General features: G+C 37.8%; 1 protein-coding gene and 2 pseudogenes across 1 annotated transcript; all 3 read right to left on the reverse strand.

The window, feature by feature from the left end:
* Nucleotides 1-725: 725 nt before the first annotated feature.
* Nucleotides 726-844, reverse strand: LOC130460151 (uncharacterized; annotated as a pseudogene).
* Nucleotides 845-1,247: 403 nt separating this feature from the next.
* LOC130460259 (uncharacterized) lies at nucleotides 1,248-1,366 on the reverse strand (annotated as a pseudogene).
* A 3,960-nt stretch (nucleotides 1,367-5,326) lies between these two features.
* LOC110778112 (pentatricopeptide repeat-containing protein At1g11290, chloroplastic) lies at nucleotides 5,327-8,741 on the reverse strand. Its single transcript, XM_021982669.2, has one exon. The coding sequence runs from the start codon at nucleotides 8,506-8,508 to the stop codon at nucleotides 6,073-6,075; it is 2,436 nt and encodes an 811-aa protein (XP_021838361.1). The 5' UTR covers nucleotides 8,509-8,741; the 3' UTR covers nucleotides 5,327-6,072.
* Between the last annotated feature and the right edge of the window lie 10,325 nt (nucleotides 8,742-19,066).

Here is a 19,066-nt window from a genome sequence, read left to right on the forward strand (position 1 = left end):
CATATTTTTTTTGGCAATTAATTAAATATGCTCTATTAATTTTCTGAATTTAATAGAAGGAAGCATAATTTTTTAGAAGGAAAATGGACTTTTGTAAGGATCTTTAAAAGATAGGAAAGGATAATTTTTGATAATTTTCCAGAACTTAATTTTGGTAAATATGATAATATTTTATTTTCAGAATTTAATCTGATTTTTTTTTTTTGCTGAAATATTTAAAAGAAATAATTATTAAGAAAGAAACCATACTTTTTATTTTTGGTGAAAATGTTTTTATAACATTTCAGAAATAATAAAATTGCTTTTAAGCTGATAAACAAAAAGGATAAAAGAAAAGAAAAAACATTTAAGATAAAAAAGAAAAGGAGAAAGAAAAGAAAAATGAAGGTTTAGGCTTCAATTTACTATGAGCTTGGAATTCTCACACCTTCTAGGTGCACAGAATATGGTTTATTTTAACCTTCTCTCAGGAGTTTCTCCGATCCTTCAATTCCTCACATTTTTGTGCTACGTACCATCTTCCCTTATATCCCAAACTACCATCCCCCTAAAATCTCAACAAACCAATCTGACCCCTCTTTTCTTCGAAATTTCGTAACCTTGCGCCGGTTCTCGAAACTCCGTCATTTTTTTTTTCAAGTTCATCATTTCTCTGAGACCTACGCTCCGCAACCTTGTTTACCTCAACACGAAGCACCATCATAAAAAACGGAATTTGGTGAAAAAGAGTGCAACACGAGGACTTCCCAAGAGGTCACTCATCCTAGTACTATTTTGGCCAAAGCACGCTTAACTGCAAAGTTTTGATAGGATCTGGTGCATTAGTGTTGGTATGATCGCACCCAAACACTTATTGCGCTACTTTTGCTATAACCCAAACCTCCCCTCTCATCAACTTAAATCGTAGGACTTGGTATAGGCAGATCAGGGGCGACCCCTTTTTTATTCGGAATGTCGTAACTTTGCGCCCAGTTCTTTGAACTCCTCCATTTTTTTTCAAAGTCATTATTTCTCCAAGACTTATGCTCCCAAACCTCGTTTTATCTCAAAATGAAGCACCATGGTCCGGAAAAAATGAATTTGGCGAAAAAGGGTGCAACACGAGGACTTCACCTATCCTAGTAATACTGTCGCCCAAAGAACGCTTAATTGCGGAGTTCTGATGGGATCCAGTGCATTAGTGGTAGTATGATCGTACCCAAACACTTACTGCGCTAAATTTGTTATAACCGAAATTTGGCAAAAAAGAGGTAAAACACAAAGACTTCCCAGGAGGTCACCCATCCTAGTACTACGCTCACGCAACCACGCTTAACAACGGAGTTTTAATGGGATCTCGTGCATTAGTAGTGGTATGATCGCACCCAAAAACTTACTGCGTTAATTTTGTTATAACCCATCGCTCCCCTCTCAGCAACCCAAATCCGACCCCATTTTTCTTCGGAATGTCATAACCTTGCGACATTTTCTCAGAACTCCGCCATTTTTTTTCGAAATTCATTATTTCTCTGAGACCAACGCTTCGCAACAACAAACCTCAAGGCGATATCGTAAAAAAAGAAACTGAATTTGGAGAAAAAGGGCATATTATAACTCTTGCCGCAAAAGCAAAGGAGCAACTTACAACAGCAGAGGAAGAGCATGCTATTCAACATTCATTAATATCACATATTCAACAAGATGGATGCACCCTGAATTGTTAGAGGCTCCAGTATAGATTAAAAGAGTTAAGCTAAAGGGAGGGGGGGAGAGAGAGATAAAACGTATTTACCTCCTACAAAGTACAACGAACAAGTAACATACAACCAACTAAATATATGAAGGATGCCTAGCTTCCGAGATTTACTCTTGTTGCCATTAGACATATGAAAATGTCATACAAGGGGATTCAGAAGAATTGTGAGGATTATGTACAACATATGACATACAAAAATAGTAATGTGTAGTTTCCTAGGTTAACTCTTGTTGCCCCGAGTTAATTGGACCAGTACCGTCGGCAGGTGGAGGCAAAGGCTGAGTAGACGTACCCCGGCCCATCTTGGACTGGCGAGTTTACTTCCTCGCTTTCAACATCAGAGTCCTCGAAGCCGGGAGGAGGAAGGCCCAATTTCTCAGCAGCAATGATAGCACCCTGTTTCTCCATACGCCGCTCAAACCAGGCAAACAAAAACTCGTCCATGCATGCATCCCAGGCACGGCGAGTCTTCTCCCTCGTCTCGGCCTCAGCTTTCTTAGCTTCAGCCTTGACCTTGGCCAGCTCGAATTGTGCGGCAGAAACAAGCTCCTCTAGATGGGTTGCCTGCTGCCTCAGAGATGCCGCCTCTTTGATCTTGGCCTCGGCCTCTTTGATGTAGGATTGGGAAGAGAGGGCTTCAGCATTCAGAGTATCAATAGCAAGTATTTGCTCATTAATTTCGGTCAAATACTTCTTATTCTCACTCCGAAGGACGACAAGCTCCTTATTTTGAGCTTCTATTGTCTCCGGCATTTCCAGCCAAACCTTCTCCACCGTCACCATGGCATAGTCTCCGACGTTGGTAGCCTTGTGCACCTGTCTCTGGAGCCGACTTGTGACGACAGCCCGCCAACGCTTGAAGCCCTCGGCCTTGATCATCAACTATAAACAAGAATGAATGAGTTAGAAATAATAGTAAGTTTCAAAATGGGACAGGGATAAATTAATCTACTCACATCCAAAAGAGCCGCCTGCATGGCCCCAAACTGAGCATCTGCCGCTGGAGGAAACTGCTCCACATACTCCTTGGGCACGACCTTGAACATGGTCGAAATGATCTTGGCCTTGTCCCTCGAGGAAAAATTCCTTGAGGGGTATGTCGCGAATTTCCTCGTCACCCATCGCCTGCCGATCAAGAGCTGAATCAAAAAGTAGGGACCGTCAATTAATTTGAATTAGTTTGGCTATAATAGCGAAATAATATCAAAGCATAACTGGAGCTTACCGCTGTCCTCGTTGTCCCACTGACGAGATGCCTCCAGAGCCTAAGTCTTGGGTGATTCGTCTTCTCCATCGAGATTGAAGGGACCCCCCTTCTTAGGAGCGACCTCCCGCCTAGTATCCTCCCTCCTTACCGAACCTTCCGTCGGAGGATGTTTCCTCTGAGGCGTCACCTCCATCGAAATCACCTCGACCGGAGATTCGGCACAACGTCCTCCTTTTTGGGGTATTTTATCCCTGCCTTGACTCTAGGACGCTTCCCCGCTGTAAAAGTTGGCCTATCATCCGCCTTGCTCTTGGGGCCAGCCTGACCCTTCTCACCCTTCTACACACAAAAACAGAAAATAAAAGCTAAGGAAACACCAAGTACCCAAAACGATTCACAAGGAGAAAGACTCACTTTCGCAGGTGGATCCCCGACAATCCCTTTCAGCTTCTGCTCCACCATTTGAGTCAGCCATTCCTTGGTGCCGACTTGACCTTTTTCAGCAGATGGGAGCTTAGACATGGCAACGGCTGGACAAAAATAAACGTTTAGTAGAACAAACATAAATCATATGAATTAAGCAAAGCCGCCCCAGATACCTTGGTCTAACCCATGGTCTAAACAACGGCCGCTAGAAACACCAGATCCTTAAACTAGGAACAGGAAGGAAGCCAGGACTTTGGAATATTGAGAGTTTTACCCCTCACAGCCAATGTATCAGCTTGAAATTTGACCGCAATCTGGTCCCACTCCTGCTTGGTCAGAGCCGGCAACTCCTCACTTACCCCTGTGAAGCGAGGCTCCAGTTGCCACCGGCTAAATTTCAGCTCCATCTCCTAGTCTGCTGTCCACATCACCACCCACCTTAATCTCCAGAGGTGATGTTTGGACGGCTTGTCAAAGGTGGTGGCATACTAACCCCTATTTGCCAACTGGATCCATCCTTCGGCTCCTTTAGCCTTAATTTTGAAGACGAACCAGCCTAAGGAAAGCATTGAAAGCAGGTTTCAAACCCATCAACTCGCACTTGGCCACATACCCCAATATGCTCCACCAAGAGTTGGGGGTCAGCTGGCATAAGCCGAGGCCAAATCCTTCCAGAACCTCCTCCACAAAAGGGTGGACGGGAAAGCGTATGCCGCTCCTTAACGCTCCGCTATACACATGGAACTCATCGGGGCCCACATCATAGATAGTTGAGGTATCACTAGCCGGCAGTCTCATCGCATACCCCGTACCATTATTCATACGGTCGACATACCCTTCTCCATGTTTCTCCAACCACTTCATCCACTTGGGATCCACACGGATCTGATTCGCTAGGAGTTCAGCATTATCCCCTCTTATCTCAGTTGCGACAACTTTGAGGCTCTTCAGTAGCCTCAAACTCAACTCCACCGTCGCTCTCCTCTTTCTTCGACTCCTCAAGCGAATTGGCAGGGCGAGTAGACGGACCGGAATCCTCCGTCTCTTACATCCAAAACTCGTCAAAATAGGTATTTGCATGACGAGAGCTTTGAGCTTCGCCTGGAGGAGTATGGCTTAACTCTCCCGCCTGCACTCTAATGGATCTCCCTTCTGAGAAAGAAGGGTCTATCGGTTGTCCCTTCAGCCGTAAATCAACTATGTTAACCGTCTTTTTCGTCCTCGCCATGTTATCTTACATAAGAGGCATCATGGGAGGCCGGACTTAACGACGAGCTAAAAAATGAGGGATATTGGTGCGGCACAGATCAGACCACCATATCCATAAGTTCCAACCTTAAGACCCGAGAACCGAGGTACCGTCAATATAACTGAAGGCCCTAAATTGATAAAAACAAAATGCCGACTGAGGGCTGGCAAGAAAAGTATGAATTAAAGAGTAAGTTCAAACATAAAGCATAAGGGTTTACCTTGAAAAATGCTGAAGCAGATAACTAAGAAATTGGGCGGCGGAAAAATGAATCGAACGGCGGTGAGAAGGGCATTCGTCCTCCTTGTTGACTACAAACCTAGGGAAGCACATATTTCTCTCTAGAAATTTCTCTCTCTAAAGATGGGGAAGTAAAAAACGTAAAAGTGAAAGAAAAAAAAATTACCCTCCCTTTATAGGGAGGGGCAACAAGGACAAAAGCGGCCACGTGGCCCACAAAAAATGCACCGGAAATCATGCATTGGAAATCAAACGATAAAAAATGAGCAATAATGATGCGATTTTACACCATTATCCTTTCTTGAGGGGCAAATGATGTGAGTATTTTACCCGGCGTACGTGGCCCAATCAAGACCCGCCACGTGGCATTGCTCAGACATGTAATTAAGCCACATGGCAGCTATAACTTTCTCTTAATGGCTCAAATATTAGGTAATGAGTCATTTATTCATGGCCCAAGAAATGAATGTCTTGACAAGGACACATGTCCTCTCATCATTAACCAACCAATCAGGTAGTTTACTCTTAGGGTTTCCCCTAAAGAGGCAAATAGTATAAATACAACCCTTTTCTAAGAAAAGGGGACACAAGTTTCAAGGCATTGAATACATCACTATTCATGACATTAATCTCTCTCTTCTCTCTTAAAAACCCTAATCTTACTTAGGTATCGGAGGGAATATTCCTACGAAAATATTCTTGTTTTGCAGGTGATGTTACCAGTCGGAACTCAGACTAGGCGCTACGTGGAACCGAATACCTCCTCGTCATCATCTATTGGAAAAACTCCCACAACAATAATTGCTTAGAACTAAATGTATACACTGATTTGCGTTGGTTCTCCGGTAATATATAGGATCACCAACTCAAGTCTTAATACGAGGGACGCGTCCTTGTAGATTTTCCACTACAATTTCTGAATTAAATACAAAATTTCAACTTCACATGATAAAACCCAAAACATCATGGATTGTGATGCTGAACAATTCCCAAAAAATATTATCTGTTATTTATGTTTCAAGTATGATTCTAGTATTTTACAGCAACCAAGTGAACCAGTTCCAGATGCTCTTATAGAAGGCAAGGGCAAACTAATGTATTATGTATATGACAGAAGCCGAAGGTGTCCATGAAATGTCAAGATGTCAGAACTTCAGATGGCTTCCAACCATAATGATGCAAATCTAACTATGCCACGCTTGAAGAAAAAATCTACTACCAGTAATCACCACAGGAGCAGGTTCCATTCTTGAAATGGTGGAATCTGTGCATATCACGCACAATAATTTCTCGGCCTGTCACGAATGAGATGTATTTGGTGGCATTATGGCAATCACCACAGACACGGAGATTTTTTCGAATGTGTATAGGTACCCCATTGCTCGTATTAAGAAGACTAAATGCAATTGCTAGTTTCTCACTGTGGCTAGTAAGCAATTGCTCCTGAACATCAGCTTCTACATCATGTCCAGAATTGGTATCTGGAACATAACCTACAAGTTTTATTCGGTCAATAAGTGAATCCAGATAAGAATAAATCTCTCGTGATTGGGGATGAAGTGTACTTCCAGAATGGAAAGTATGAAACTCATTTCTTAGCTCCACTAAACTACAGCCAGGGGTCTTACGAAGACCCTTATTGTCCATCATTGATCGCACCTCAGCTACTTTATCCCACATTGATGCTGCAGAATAAATATTAGCTAGCAGCACATGGTAACCACCATCATCTGGATTGAGATCAAACAGTCTATTAGCTGCTTTCCCGCCCAACTCAATGTTCTTGTGGATTTTGCAAGCACCCAACATTGCTCCATACACACTAACACCAGGCTCTATAGGCATGTTTAGGATGAAGTCCCATGCCTCTTCAAGAAGGCCAGCTCGACCTAAAAGGTCTACAACAGCTCCATAGTGATCCATTTTAGGCTCCAAATTATATTCTTCCTTCATCAATTCAAAGTAATACTTTCCATCTTCAACAAGACCTGAGTGGCTGCAAGCTGATATGATGCACAAAAATGTTACCTCATTTGGTAGTATTGAACCTTTCTGCATTTCAGAGAAAAGTTCAAGTGCTGCTTCTCCGAGCCCATGTGTCCCATATGCATCTATCATGGCATTCCAAGTTGTTACATGCCTCTCATCCATTTCATCAAAAAGCCTTCTTGCAGTCTCAATTGCTCCACACTTAGCATACATGTCAACAAGAGCAGTCTTTACAAATACATTTTTGTCCAAGCAAGTTCTTATAGAAATCCCATGGATCCATTTTGCTTGGCGTAAAATGGACAACTCAGCTAAAGCAGGAATCACACTCACCAAAGTAAATGAATCCATTTTGATACCTTTTAATTGCATCTCAGAAAAATAATGCAAGGCCTCATTAACACAACCATTTTGTGCAAAACCTATGATCATGGCGTTCCAGGACACTCTAGTCTTACTCTTTATGTTGTCAAATAATTTCACTGCCACATCAACCTTCTTACATTTTGAATACATAGAAATCAAGGAATTCGTCACTGATACATTAGAGCCAAACGCCAATTGATCCGACATTCTATGGACTACCATACCCTTCTTTAAATCTCCCAAGTCAGCACAAGCATGTATAGCTTCCATGATCGATACATTACTTGGTTCTATTCCTTCATCCAACATTTTCTCAAAAAGTGCCAATGCTTCCTCGGGATCCCCACTTTGAATATACCCATCAATCATGGAATTCCAAGTAACAACAGTCCTAGACTCCATAGAATCAAAAATCAACCTAGCAGTCCCCACTGCTCTACATTTCGCATACATATCCACCAATGCAGTCAAAACATTCACATAACACTCGAATCCGGCCCTTAAAACATACCCATGAATAGATTTCCCCATGATAACTTTACCCATATCAGCCAACGCAGGCAAAACCGTAATCACCGTAATCCAATCAGGCCTCTGTCCATCCTCCTGCATCCTTACAAGCAATTCTAAAGCAATTTTAGCATACCCATTTTGAGCATACCCAGAAATAATAGCATTCCAAGAAGCCACATCTTTCTCAGGCATTCTATCAAACATCTTATATGCATCAGAAACTTCTTTACATTTAGCATACATATTCATAACCCCGGTCATTGCAAACAAATTCGACGCAAACCCACTAACAATCAACTGTCCCTGAATCTCCTTACCCCTCATAATATCCGAATTGTCACCACACAATTTCAACAAATACGTAAAGTTATACACAATGGGTTGAACACCATCACATTTCATCCTACAAAAAAACGAAAAAGCTTCATTAATGTCGGAATTGTGAGCATACCCTTTTAACATAGTATGGTAAAGGGCATCAATCTTGTCCTCAATCGGGTAAAAAACACGAGCAGCATCGTTCATGGAATTGAATTTACAGAACAAACTAACAAGCTTAGTTTGAAAGAGCTGTTCATCGTATAATCCATGTTTGTAAATAATAGGAACGATTTGACGGAGTTCTTGAATTGAGGTGCAGATTTCGAGGAGAATTGCAGATGGGTGTTTGTAAATATAGGAAGGGATGTAGACTCTCTGTGAGAAGGAAGGTTTGGAGAGAGAAAATGGTGGTGGGTTTGGTGTGGGTGAAGGTGGTAGGGATAAGGTTTGCATTGAAATCATCACTTGTTAGTTTAACTCTGTTTTGTGGAGTAAATTGATGAATTTGATGTGTTTTATTGGGAATTCTTGCAAATCTGCTTGTTTGAGTGTTGGATTGAATGGAGTATAATTGCCGTTACTGGGAGCTATTTTGAACTTCAGTTCAGGATTTTTGAGGTTGGAATTTAAGAAATGGTAGCGATGAGAACGCAGCGTCAGTAGCAGTACTACACACTAGACTAAAGTAGACTGTCTTTCTTTCAGGTGGGCTGTTTAGAGAAATTTCAAAACAATCCCTTGATTGACATATCAAGTGGTATTTTTGTAATTACAATTAGCAAATATATAATTTAGAAATTGCAATGTACAACATATTTGATATTATAAAAAAAAAAAAAAAAAAAAAAATTTAATACAAAAAGATATTGTATACTCAAATATGTAGATTGTATATTTTGATAATTTATTTACGAAAATACCCCTTGATATGTTTACTCGCCAATCAAGGGGATCGGCCGGTTGGAGCTCGGGCTGTTTAAGATAGATCAATGACGAAGGGTGAGATTATCCCCACTCCGAGTCTGAGAGGAGTCTTGAAGAAAGTTTGTGCCTACACTGGCTAGACTATTGAGAATTTGAGATAAATGTTACTTCCTCTGTTCTTATTTATATGACACAATTATTTAGTCACGCTTGTCAATGCATGATTTCAAACTTTAATATCTTCAATTATGGATAAGAAAAAAAATATAAAAGTTGATATTTAAAAAATATTTATTAAGACGAATCAAACAAGATCCCACACAACTATGTTTTTTCTTAAAAATAAATCACAAATTGAAATCAAAGGAGCTTGTGTGAATAGTGTCAAAACCACAATTATGTCATATAAATAAGAATAGAGGAAGTATAAAACACTACGACAAGTGTGAAGGTGAGTTCCAAAATCTAAGGCCCTGTTTGTTTAGGAGTTGTTAGCTGGTTTGACTAGGTGTTAGCTATTAGTTGTTTGTATTAACGGATTTGACTAGCTTGTTGAATTAACTGTTTGTGTAAAACTGTTTGGTAAATTAGCTGATAGCTGTTAGCTTTTTAATATGTAAAATGACCATTAAGGACATTGACACATTTTATTTCTTTATTAATATTAGACAAATATTTTATTGTGTTAATTTTTTCTCTCTATATTTTTCTAATAAACATTGACTAAATAATTTTTTTCTTTTTTAATTGTTCTTTATATTATTTTTTTAATAATATATATATTTTTTAAATAGATAAATATGACTAATGAAATTTTAAGCATGATTGCAATATACTTCAATTGCTTCAAAGTACTAATATAAAATTCAATACAATAAAAAACGAATCTATTAAATATGGTGAAATGAAAAAGAAAGTGTGAGTAATGTTTTTAGGAGAAAAATATGTAGGGTACCAAGGTTGATAGTGTTAGGTTATGATACATATGAAAAACATAAATCATGCGGAAAAACCTTAATGCCAGGAAACATATTATTTACACATAATCAATTAGCATAATTTAGATGCATACACTTTGTAGCGTGCTCTCCCTAGCTGCGCCCGAACCGAACACGAACAAGTCTTTAGGACTCCAAGTGTCGTCCCTCCGTAGATAGTCCACAGCACGTCCGGATCCGCCTTAAGATTGACCAACTAGAATCGCCCTTAAGGTACTATTATTTTCGGCTAAATGGGCAAGTAATGTGACTAATTTTTCTGCTCAAAAATCACAGCTTTTATTGTATGAATACTTGTTAAAAACTCTTGTATAAATTTATGACCCTAGGCATATATTTATAGAACCATGGAAAAGGATTTCGAATCCTGTTAGAATACTAATTAATTAATTAGAATCCTTTTAAAACTCTAAATAATTAATTTTATCTTTTAGGATTAGGATTTAATCATAGCACGAATTCCGATAGCTTTAGGATTCGTATAGCATGCACACGAGCACGAGCACGACCACGAGCAACGCACAGCCCACGCGCATGCCTCGCGGCCCACGCGAGCTGCACGGCGCCATGGCCCAATGCTCGCAACCCATTTGTTGAGAGCGCGCGCCATGCCTTGCTAGGCCTGGCCTTGCGCTGGCCCTGGCTGACTTTGGCGTGTGTTGATGCGTGTGGCTTGCTGGGCGACGGCCTGGCTTCGTGCTGGGCCTTCGTCTAGCAAGTCTCGTCCGATGCTAATTCGTACGATACGCTTCCAATTAAATTTCCGATTCCGGATTTCATTTCTGATACGAACAATATTTAACATTTCCGATTCCGGAATTAATTTCCGTTTCGAACAAATATTTAATATTTCCGTTTCCGGAATTATTTTCCGATTCCGATAATATTTCCGATTCTGACAATATTTCCGTTTCCGGCAATATTTCCGATTCCGGCAATATTTCCATTTCCGATAATATTTTCCGATACGTACCATGTTTCCGTTTTCGGCAACATCTATGACTTGGATAATATTTATATTTCCGATACGATCCATATTTCCGTTTCCGGCAATATCATCGTTTCCGGAATATTCATTTACTTGCCTTTGACGATCTTAGCTCCCACTGAAACCAAGATTCGTCGATTCCGAATATCCATAGATGGAGTATTTAATGCCATTAAATACTTGATCCGTTTACGTACTATTTGTGTGACCCTACGGGTTCAGTCAAGAGTAAGCTGTGGATTAATATCATTAATTCCACTTGAACTGAAGCGGCCTCTAGCTAGGCATTCAGCTCACTTGATCTCACTGAATTATTAACTTGTTAATTAATACTGAACCGCATTTATTAGACTTAACATTAAATGCATACTTGGACCAAGGGCATTATTTCCTTCAGTCTCCCACTTGTCATTAGGGACAAGTGTGCATTTCCTAATTCCTTTGTCGCTCGATGCTTTCTCTTGAACATAAGGTAAGAGTTGTCATCCTTATTATGTCCAGAGGTGTTTCTCGGTTTCAGAGTTCAACTGATCAAATAAACAGATAACCATAGCCTATGATTCATCTGAGCACGGCCATGCATTTTACAGTTTCTAGATCTCCGAGTGGCCGTGTACAACTTTCAGCATCTCATCCCGATTTATGGGAGGACAATCCCAATCTAGCGATCTTGAGATTAGACTTCGTTTTATAGGTGATTACCTAAGCGTTGCCTTTATAGCCTCCTTTTACGGTGCGACGGCTGACAACGTCAAAGTAAGCAGTTCTCAAACAAGTAATCTCAAATCACTTAGGTATTGAGGATTAGTGTCTAATAATTTTAATGAAATTTACTTATGACAGATTTTCATCTCTTACAGTAAAGTTTCATAGGTCTGTCCGATACTAGTCTTCCCAAAGTAAGTATCTATGCAAATGATTACGACATTGCCATGTCCACATAGTTCAAGAAACAGAACTACTAGTCATCTTGCATTCTAGTCGTCTAACGTTTTCTATGCGTCCATCTTTATAGAAAACTCCGACCAGGGACCATTTTCAACTTTTGACATTCAAGTTCACTTGATAGACACTTCTTAGTCACAAGACTGGTCCTGACAGTCTATCTTGAATATATCGTCAAATTGAAGGGACTCATCATTTAATATACTAAACCAAGATTAAATGGAATATGAAAATACATTTCATATATGATAAATGTTCAACCCCTAATGTTTTACAACCATGGGCCTTGAACCCATCTTTAAAACAACTAGTGGAATTCAAAACTATGCTTTGATTTCCAATGCCACAATGTGAGTGTTGTTTCTCACTTGTTGCGTAGGTCTAGTTATCATGCTTTGCCAATCTTAATATCCTTTTCATCGAATGTTCTTCGAGATATGATGATAAGATCTTTTGAGTTTGTTTATTATGTGATCTAGTCTTTCTTACTTCGATAGTGGTTCTACACAGTTTGCAATGCAGAACCATCAAGTTAGCAGACATGTGATCCACCCAAGTTCAGTGAAGAACTCTTTAACTTAAACAACCCTGTTTCATTGCTTCTTAGGCAATAATTACTTTTACTTCAACTGTATAGGTTGCTAGTGATGCTTTGTTTGGATTTGCTTATCTAAGCAGTTCACGGATATGTGGAAGACTTTCCATCTGTATCTTAGAACATAGAAATTAATATTTAATTTCCCACGCAACAACTCATGGTCTCCAATCCATGTTGCCATTTCAAAACACGATGCTCTATAGCTCGTCCTTGCCAATGGTTAACTCCAAAGGGATCTTTCTTGATCATTTGCCAGTGTTTATGCGTGTAGCATCAATATTTAGCATATCTTTATTTCCTTGAGTCAAGAACTGTTCCTATGTACCTTTTCAAGTACCATAAGTTTTTCTTGATCTCAATCTAGTTGATCTTCACTTAGATCAATAGAGATTGGTATATGGTCGTCATTCTTATGGCATACGATACGTTTTTGGCGATCCTCATATTATATCATACATGATAAATTCTTTTGCAGAATAATTCCCAATTGAATTCTATCCATGTAGCTTTAGCTCATTTAGTTTCAGTAGATACTAAATCCAGCTAAATTCTTTGACATATAATATAGGTTAAGAATCTTACTTAGATCCTTTGATGTTTAACTTAGTAAATGCTTATACATAGTTCAAACATATTTCACTTAGATTTATACATATGGGTCGAATATCTCCAATGGAGTCTTTCGTGTTTGATTTAGTAAATGCCATTACTTAATCCAGAACAATATTATAAGATCTTTGTGAATGGATCTTAATACCCAGTATGCACTAAGTTTCGCCTTGGTCCGTCATTGATGAATAATTTTCAAATCTAAGTCATTAGCATTTGAATGTTATTTCACAATAGAGAGATATGTGTATGACACACATATGACCAATTAAGTTTTATGTACTCCCACTAAACTTCTTATATATCTCTAAGAATCATGTACATTTTATGAAACTAAAATACTTATTAGCTTCACTAAAATACAATTCCAATTCCCAATTGCTTGCTTAAATCTGTACTTAGATTTCATAAGCTAGCATTCATTTCAAGCATTATTTGGATCCACAAATCCTATGACATGCCATGTACATAGTTTTCTTCCAACATTTGGTTGGGGAATACGTTTTGTCATCCAATTTCCATATGTACCAATATGCAATCATTGCTTTAATTATAGACTTAAGCATTACGATTTTGCATGAGGTTTCAACACAATCCACACCGTGAATTTGCTTGTAACCTTTAGCAACTAATCTAGCTTTGTGTGTGAACACAATTTCATGTTTGATGGTTTTTATCCTAAAAACAAACTTGTAACCAATAGGTGTGAAACTATTCTTGCAAATCAACAAAATTTCAATTTTGTCATCAAAGCATTGAGTATGTTTTATGGCCTCTAACCATTTAAAACATTTGAGTCTATATATGGCCTCTAACCATTTTAGGGAATCTGGGTTTCGTCATACCTTTCTTACAAGTCACAAACTCATTAATCTACATGATAATAGTTTGACTGTAATTTGTAGGTTTTCTTCACTATCTAATAGAAGAATTTCATAGTTTTATTGACCTGAACTTTATGTTTCTTCACTATCTAATAGAAGAATCTCATAGTTTCAGTGACTTGAATTCCATGCCTACTTGAGTATAGAACATCAAACAATAGAATATCAATAGCCACTTGAAAGTCCTTTGAATATTCTGTTCTCCTTGAAGCACTTGTAAAGTCTTCTAAGAGATGTCTATTCTTTAAAGCCACTTCTAAAGTCCTTAAAGAATACGTGTTCGGATTTTCTAAAGAACTTCGAAAAGCCTCCGAAATGTCCGTTTATGTTTGTTGTTCGCCTCGAAGACTTTCGAGGTCTATTTTCTCCCACTTGTCATTTTGGAAACGAATCTCCAAAAGGACATTATTTCGAGCAAACAAACATTATGTTATCAAAATTTGGGGTAGAAACAATACCTTTGTGTCTCATTTGAATAAATCACAATGAAACATATATCTATACTTGGGCCTTAGTTTGTCGAATAACAAACACTAAGCTCCCACTGAGTTTGGCAACTCTCTAGATATATATTATCGAAAAGATATTCTGAAATTACTTTTCAATAGCTTTGACGAATTTGGTTTAGTTTGGTGGTAGTTGAGCATTTTGTTTTAGAAATTATAAGAAAAGTCTTTATGATTCATCATTGATCGAATCAAGTACCAATTGACTTCGATCATTCCAACTTAGATATGCCATATTGTAGACACCTACTTTTGTCCCCATTCCCGAAAGGGAAGGTTCGATGATGAGAACATAAATCTCCACTTGACAACGCATCTCCTATAAAATAACGAATCTCAATTCCCCTTTTCATTTCACCCGAAACCTGCTATTTATAGAAACCTGCTATTTATGGAAACCTTCTAAAAATAGTAACTGCCTAATGGGTAGTTGTTAAAAGTGGCAAGTCATAAAAGATAGAAACCTGTCAGAATTAGGTGTTGCATTCCAACATAAATCCTAAATGAAATAGAAATTGCGAGAGAATCCTATTCCTAATACGATTCGAAAATAAGAGTTACGTATTAATTAAAATCCTAAACGAGCCTAGAGTTTGTAACGGGCCCGGATGCATTCCATCATAAAATTAATACGCACTAAAAGACTCGATTAAAGTCTCATACACTCCGGATTCTAAGAATCCTAATCTGACAAAGAAACGGCCCAGACCCTATTTTCAACGCCTGGCTCTGGGCGCCGAGATCTTCGGCGCCCAGCCTTGGGCGCTGAAATTACCTGGGACGTGTTCTTTCCTAATTCCTCGTGGATTAGAGTTCTACAATTCTATCTTTCCACGAACTCTTTTCTATAAATAGGGCCCTAAGTTCGACGTGAAACACACAACACACAATTATTATTCTGAGTATTGACTCTAAACCCCTAAGCCTAAGCCTCACGCTGCAAAACTGATCACGCGTTCTGTCGCAATCGATCCAAAAATCGAACAGAACGTATCCTGTCCTATAATTTGAGATTCGTTAAATAAAAGGAGAAATAGTAAAGTCAAAGTGGTTAGTTTTCTGAGAACCGTGACGCACCTCTCAAGGGTGCGTCGTAATGTGCCCCTTCGCGTGATTTAATTGCTTTCCTCACCCTTTATGAACTGTTAAACCAATTAAATCTGATTGTTCTATCACGCCTAATAAAGATAATATGTTGGGAAATTGGATTATCATGCTAGGTCCCTTAAAACAATCTAAATCAGATAATCGCGTTCGATCTAGTATTATATGTTGCATATTGTTAAAATCGACTCAGATTAGTTTAATAGGTAACGCATGTCCCTTCAATTATTTATGTTGATCTAGTAAGGATATCCTGCCTCTGGAGTTATCGAAGAGCGAGTACTCCTCTCGGTAGTTACAGTCCCCCGAACCCTCAATCTCTACCTTGCGGGTGTATGTTGAGAGATCCCCACACCAGGGATCACAAGGGAACCTACGACCGTCGTGGTCAAACATAATTGCACTCCCTTTATGTCACGATAACCGGGTTTTGTCAGTTTTTCTCATTGTCGTTAAAAACTGAATGGCGACTCCTATATTACTAGTCAATTGGGTGTAAACTCACAGGAAATCCAATTACACTTGATTTGACAAAAATAAACGTCACACCCACGAGGGACAAGGTCACACATTAGCCTCGCGCTTTTTCGACCCCTCACACATATCTTATGGAGCTAGATCGTGAAATTACAACACACAATCATTGATGATCATTCTTGACTTAAGCAATCATCAACATGATCTAACCTAGACCTTTATGATTTATTGCCAAGTGGATTTTATACTTCTGAAACTTTGAACTAGCCAAACAGATTCAAACTTATATCACATTGAGTAAATAAACCAATATTCACTCAAATCCAAGTGATATAATAAAGTCATAAAATATTTTTTTAGCTTTGAACTCTATTGTCTAGGCGTTCTAACAATAGTTCATATCTTTTGTTACTTTCAACAAGTAAGACTAGCTTGTCTTGAATTGATCTAGAAATCAACCAACTTTCAAAAGTCCATCAAAATAGAGCTTTAGAACGTTAACTTGTTGATATGGTCTAAGCAACAATGCCAAAGATTAGTGGAACTCAAATCAAGGGGTTGATTTGAACCTAGTAAAGTTCTTATTGTTAAAGATTTGTTTGTTTTAATCAAGCATATTGACTCAACCCGTAAATGACCATTTCATTCAAATAAACAAACAAACATTGTTTTTGTTTTTCTTGAATGCGAGTCTTTTTGTGTTTGAAAACAGAAATTTAGGTGTGCTGATTATGGAACAAAATAGCCATTAAGTTCCAGCCTTTGAAAGGACTTAAAACAAACTAGATGACCCTACAACTAATGTAGCATTTCCATGCTTCATTTCCCACTTGTAGGCCATTAGTGTATCCTAGCTTCCATTGTTTGAGTTATTACCGAAGTAAGAACCTCAAGCGGTATATGATACCAAGGAAGTTTGATTGCTAGGTCACTTCTCTTTAAACATACACTTATAGGTAGAAACGGAATTGTGAATTCCTTTCATTTGTTCCTTTGTTTCCTTATTTCTTGTACCCTTTCTAATAGCGTTAAGAATTGAATTCTCTAGTGTTGACTTTTATACTTTGTTTAGACATGTCCAATGTCACTCCAACAAAGTTCTTACCATTTTATTTATGTTGAATATTTTGTTTCAACTAGATGATCTTACCAGAAGCTTCTAAAGTTCTCTAAGCATCGATCTATTCGAATGTCTAGGGACTAGACTCATTCGAGAATTAAATGGAAAAAGATATTAGGTTGTTAACCATTGGTAAAGTTGAGCGTTTAAAATCAATGCTTTATGATCTCAAAACTACATTGTATTTTGAATTCACAAGCACCAATCGGTTTCCATTTGACTTTGATACTCGAAAACAACCATAAAAGTCGCTATAAGAAACGTACATTCTAAATTGCTCATTTTCTCTCATTTCCGTGAATCGTTATTGGATTCACTACCAATCGAGGAAATTTACTGTTACCTTTCTAAAAGGATTTACTGCAGTGCAAGATATTTAATTATAAACAATAATTAAAACATACATTGAAGCATGCAAAGTCTAAACATTTATCATGAGTAATAACTTGAAAATTAAAGCAATCATGCAATTTAAACAAGTCATTGGCATTTTATTCAAATTTATTGTTCCGGCAGGTGTGAATAAAATGATTCCAAGACCCTACAATCATTGAAGAATTAAGCACATTATGTAATTTGACTCAATTCTAAAATATTTTAGGTAAGCAAAAGCCTTTTGCTAATAGTATAGAAACTACTCTTGGTTGATAGGTACGTCTAAGGACTTATTAGGTAAACCTATCAATTTTTCCACGACATAAAAAGGACTCCTTACTTATATCGTTGAGTTTCACCAAAACTAACATGTACTCACAATTATTTGTGTACCTTACCCCTTTAAAATCAATAAGTAACACCTCGCTATGGCGGAAAACTATTACTAAGATTGATGTAAAGGTTATCCAAGTAAGTGTTATTTTGGCATGGCACCTTTTAACTCAATTTTTGAGTTTGGAACTTAAGGCTCTTACTATGTTGGTTAGATTTTAAGTGAACTAAAATCCTTAATCATGCAACATAATCAAGCCACAATCTCATGCATATTTAAGACATATTTCAAAGCAATAAATAACTTAAAGCATGCATAAGATAAATGTGATCTAGTATGGCCCCACTTCATCTTGAAGCTTCAACTTCAAAGTCCGTCTTGAAAATGGATTGGAAACTCCGTCTTGAATTTCACCGTGGGAGGCGCCATTTTCTTCAAATAGGATCAGCTATAATTAAACTAATTACAACTATTTGATGGTACGCAGACCATATTTGAATTGAAAAAAAACAAACTTTGGTGCATTAGACCAATTACATTCAAATTAATGGTACGCAGACCATATTTTCTATCCTATTTGGGCCATACTAGTCACTTCATAACCTGCAAAACAGTACATATACAATATATACCATTCACCCATTCATTATCATGAATGGCCCACATAGCTGGTTAGTAAAACACATTGTTATGCATCACATAAATATTTGCAGCAAGTAATCAAGGCCACCAATAATCTACCAATTATTCAGTCCTTATTAATTCTAATCAAGTTGTTTTAACCTTAAAGGATTGTAGACCTAATCAAGAGTTTATGACTAAAAATGCTCCACTCAAACCAATAACTTTATATGCTTTACTAATTTTAAACATAAAAATGTATTTCTAGTCTAACCGGAAACATACAAGTTTAATTAAAATTTAACGTTCATATAAAATTATAATCGAATCCATTTATTTAATTTATTTTCAGTTGAATTTAAGAATTTAAATTAATTCAAGGTTTAATTTTAGTAAAATAATTAGTATAAATAAAAATTTGTAATAATTATAATATTCAAAATTAAAATCCGAGAAAACAATTTAAATTATTAATTTTAAAATTAATTAAAATTATTTCCGAACTGAAAATCTAAAATTAAAAACAAAACGCATCAA

This window comes from Spinacia oleracea, chromosome 4, assembly GCF_020520425.1.
Source record: "Spinacia oleracea cultivar Varoflay chromosome 4, BTI_SOV_V1, whole genome shotgun sequence".
NCBI classification, from domain to species: Eukaryota; Viridiplantae; Streptophyta; class Magnoliopsida; order Caryophyllales; family Amaranthaceae; genus Spinacia; species Spinacia oleracea.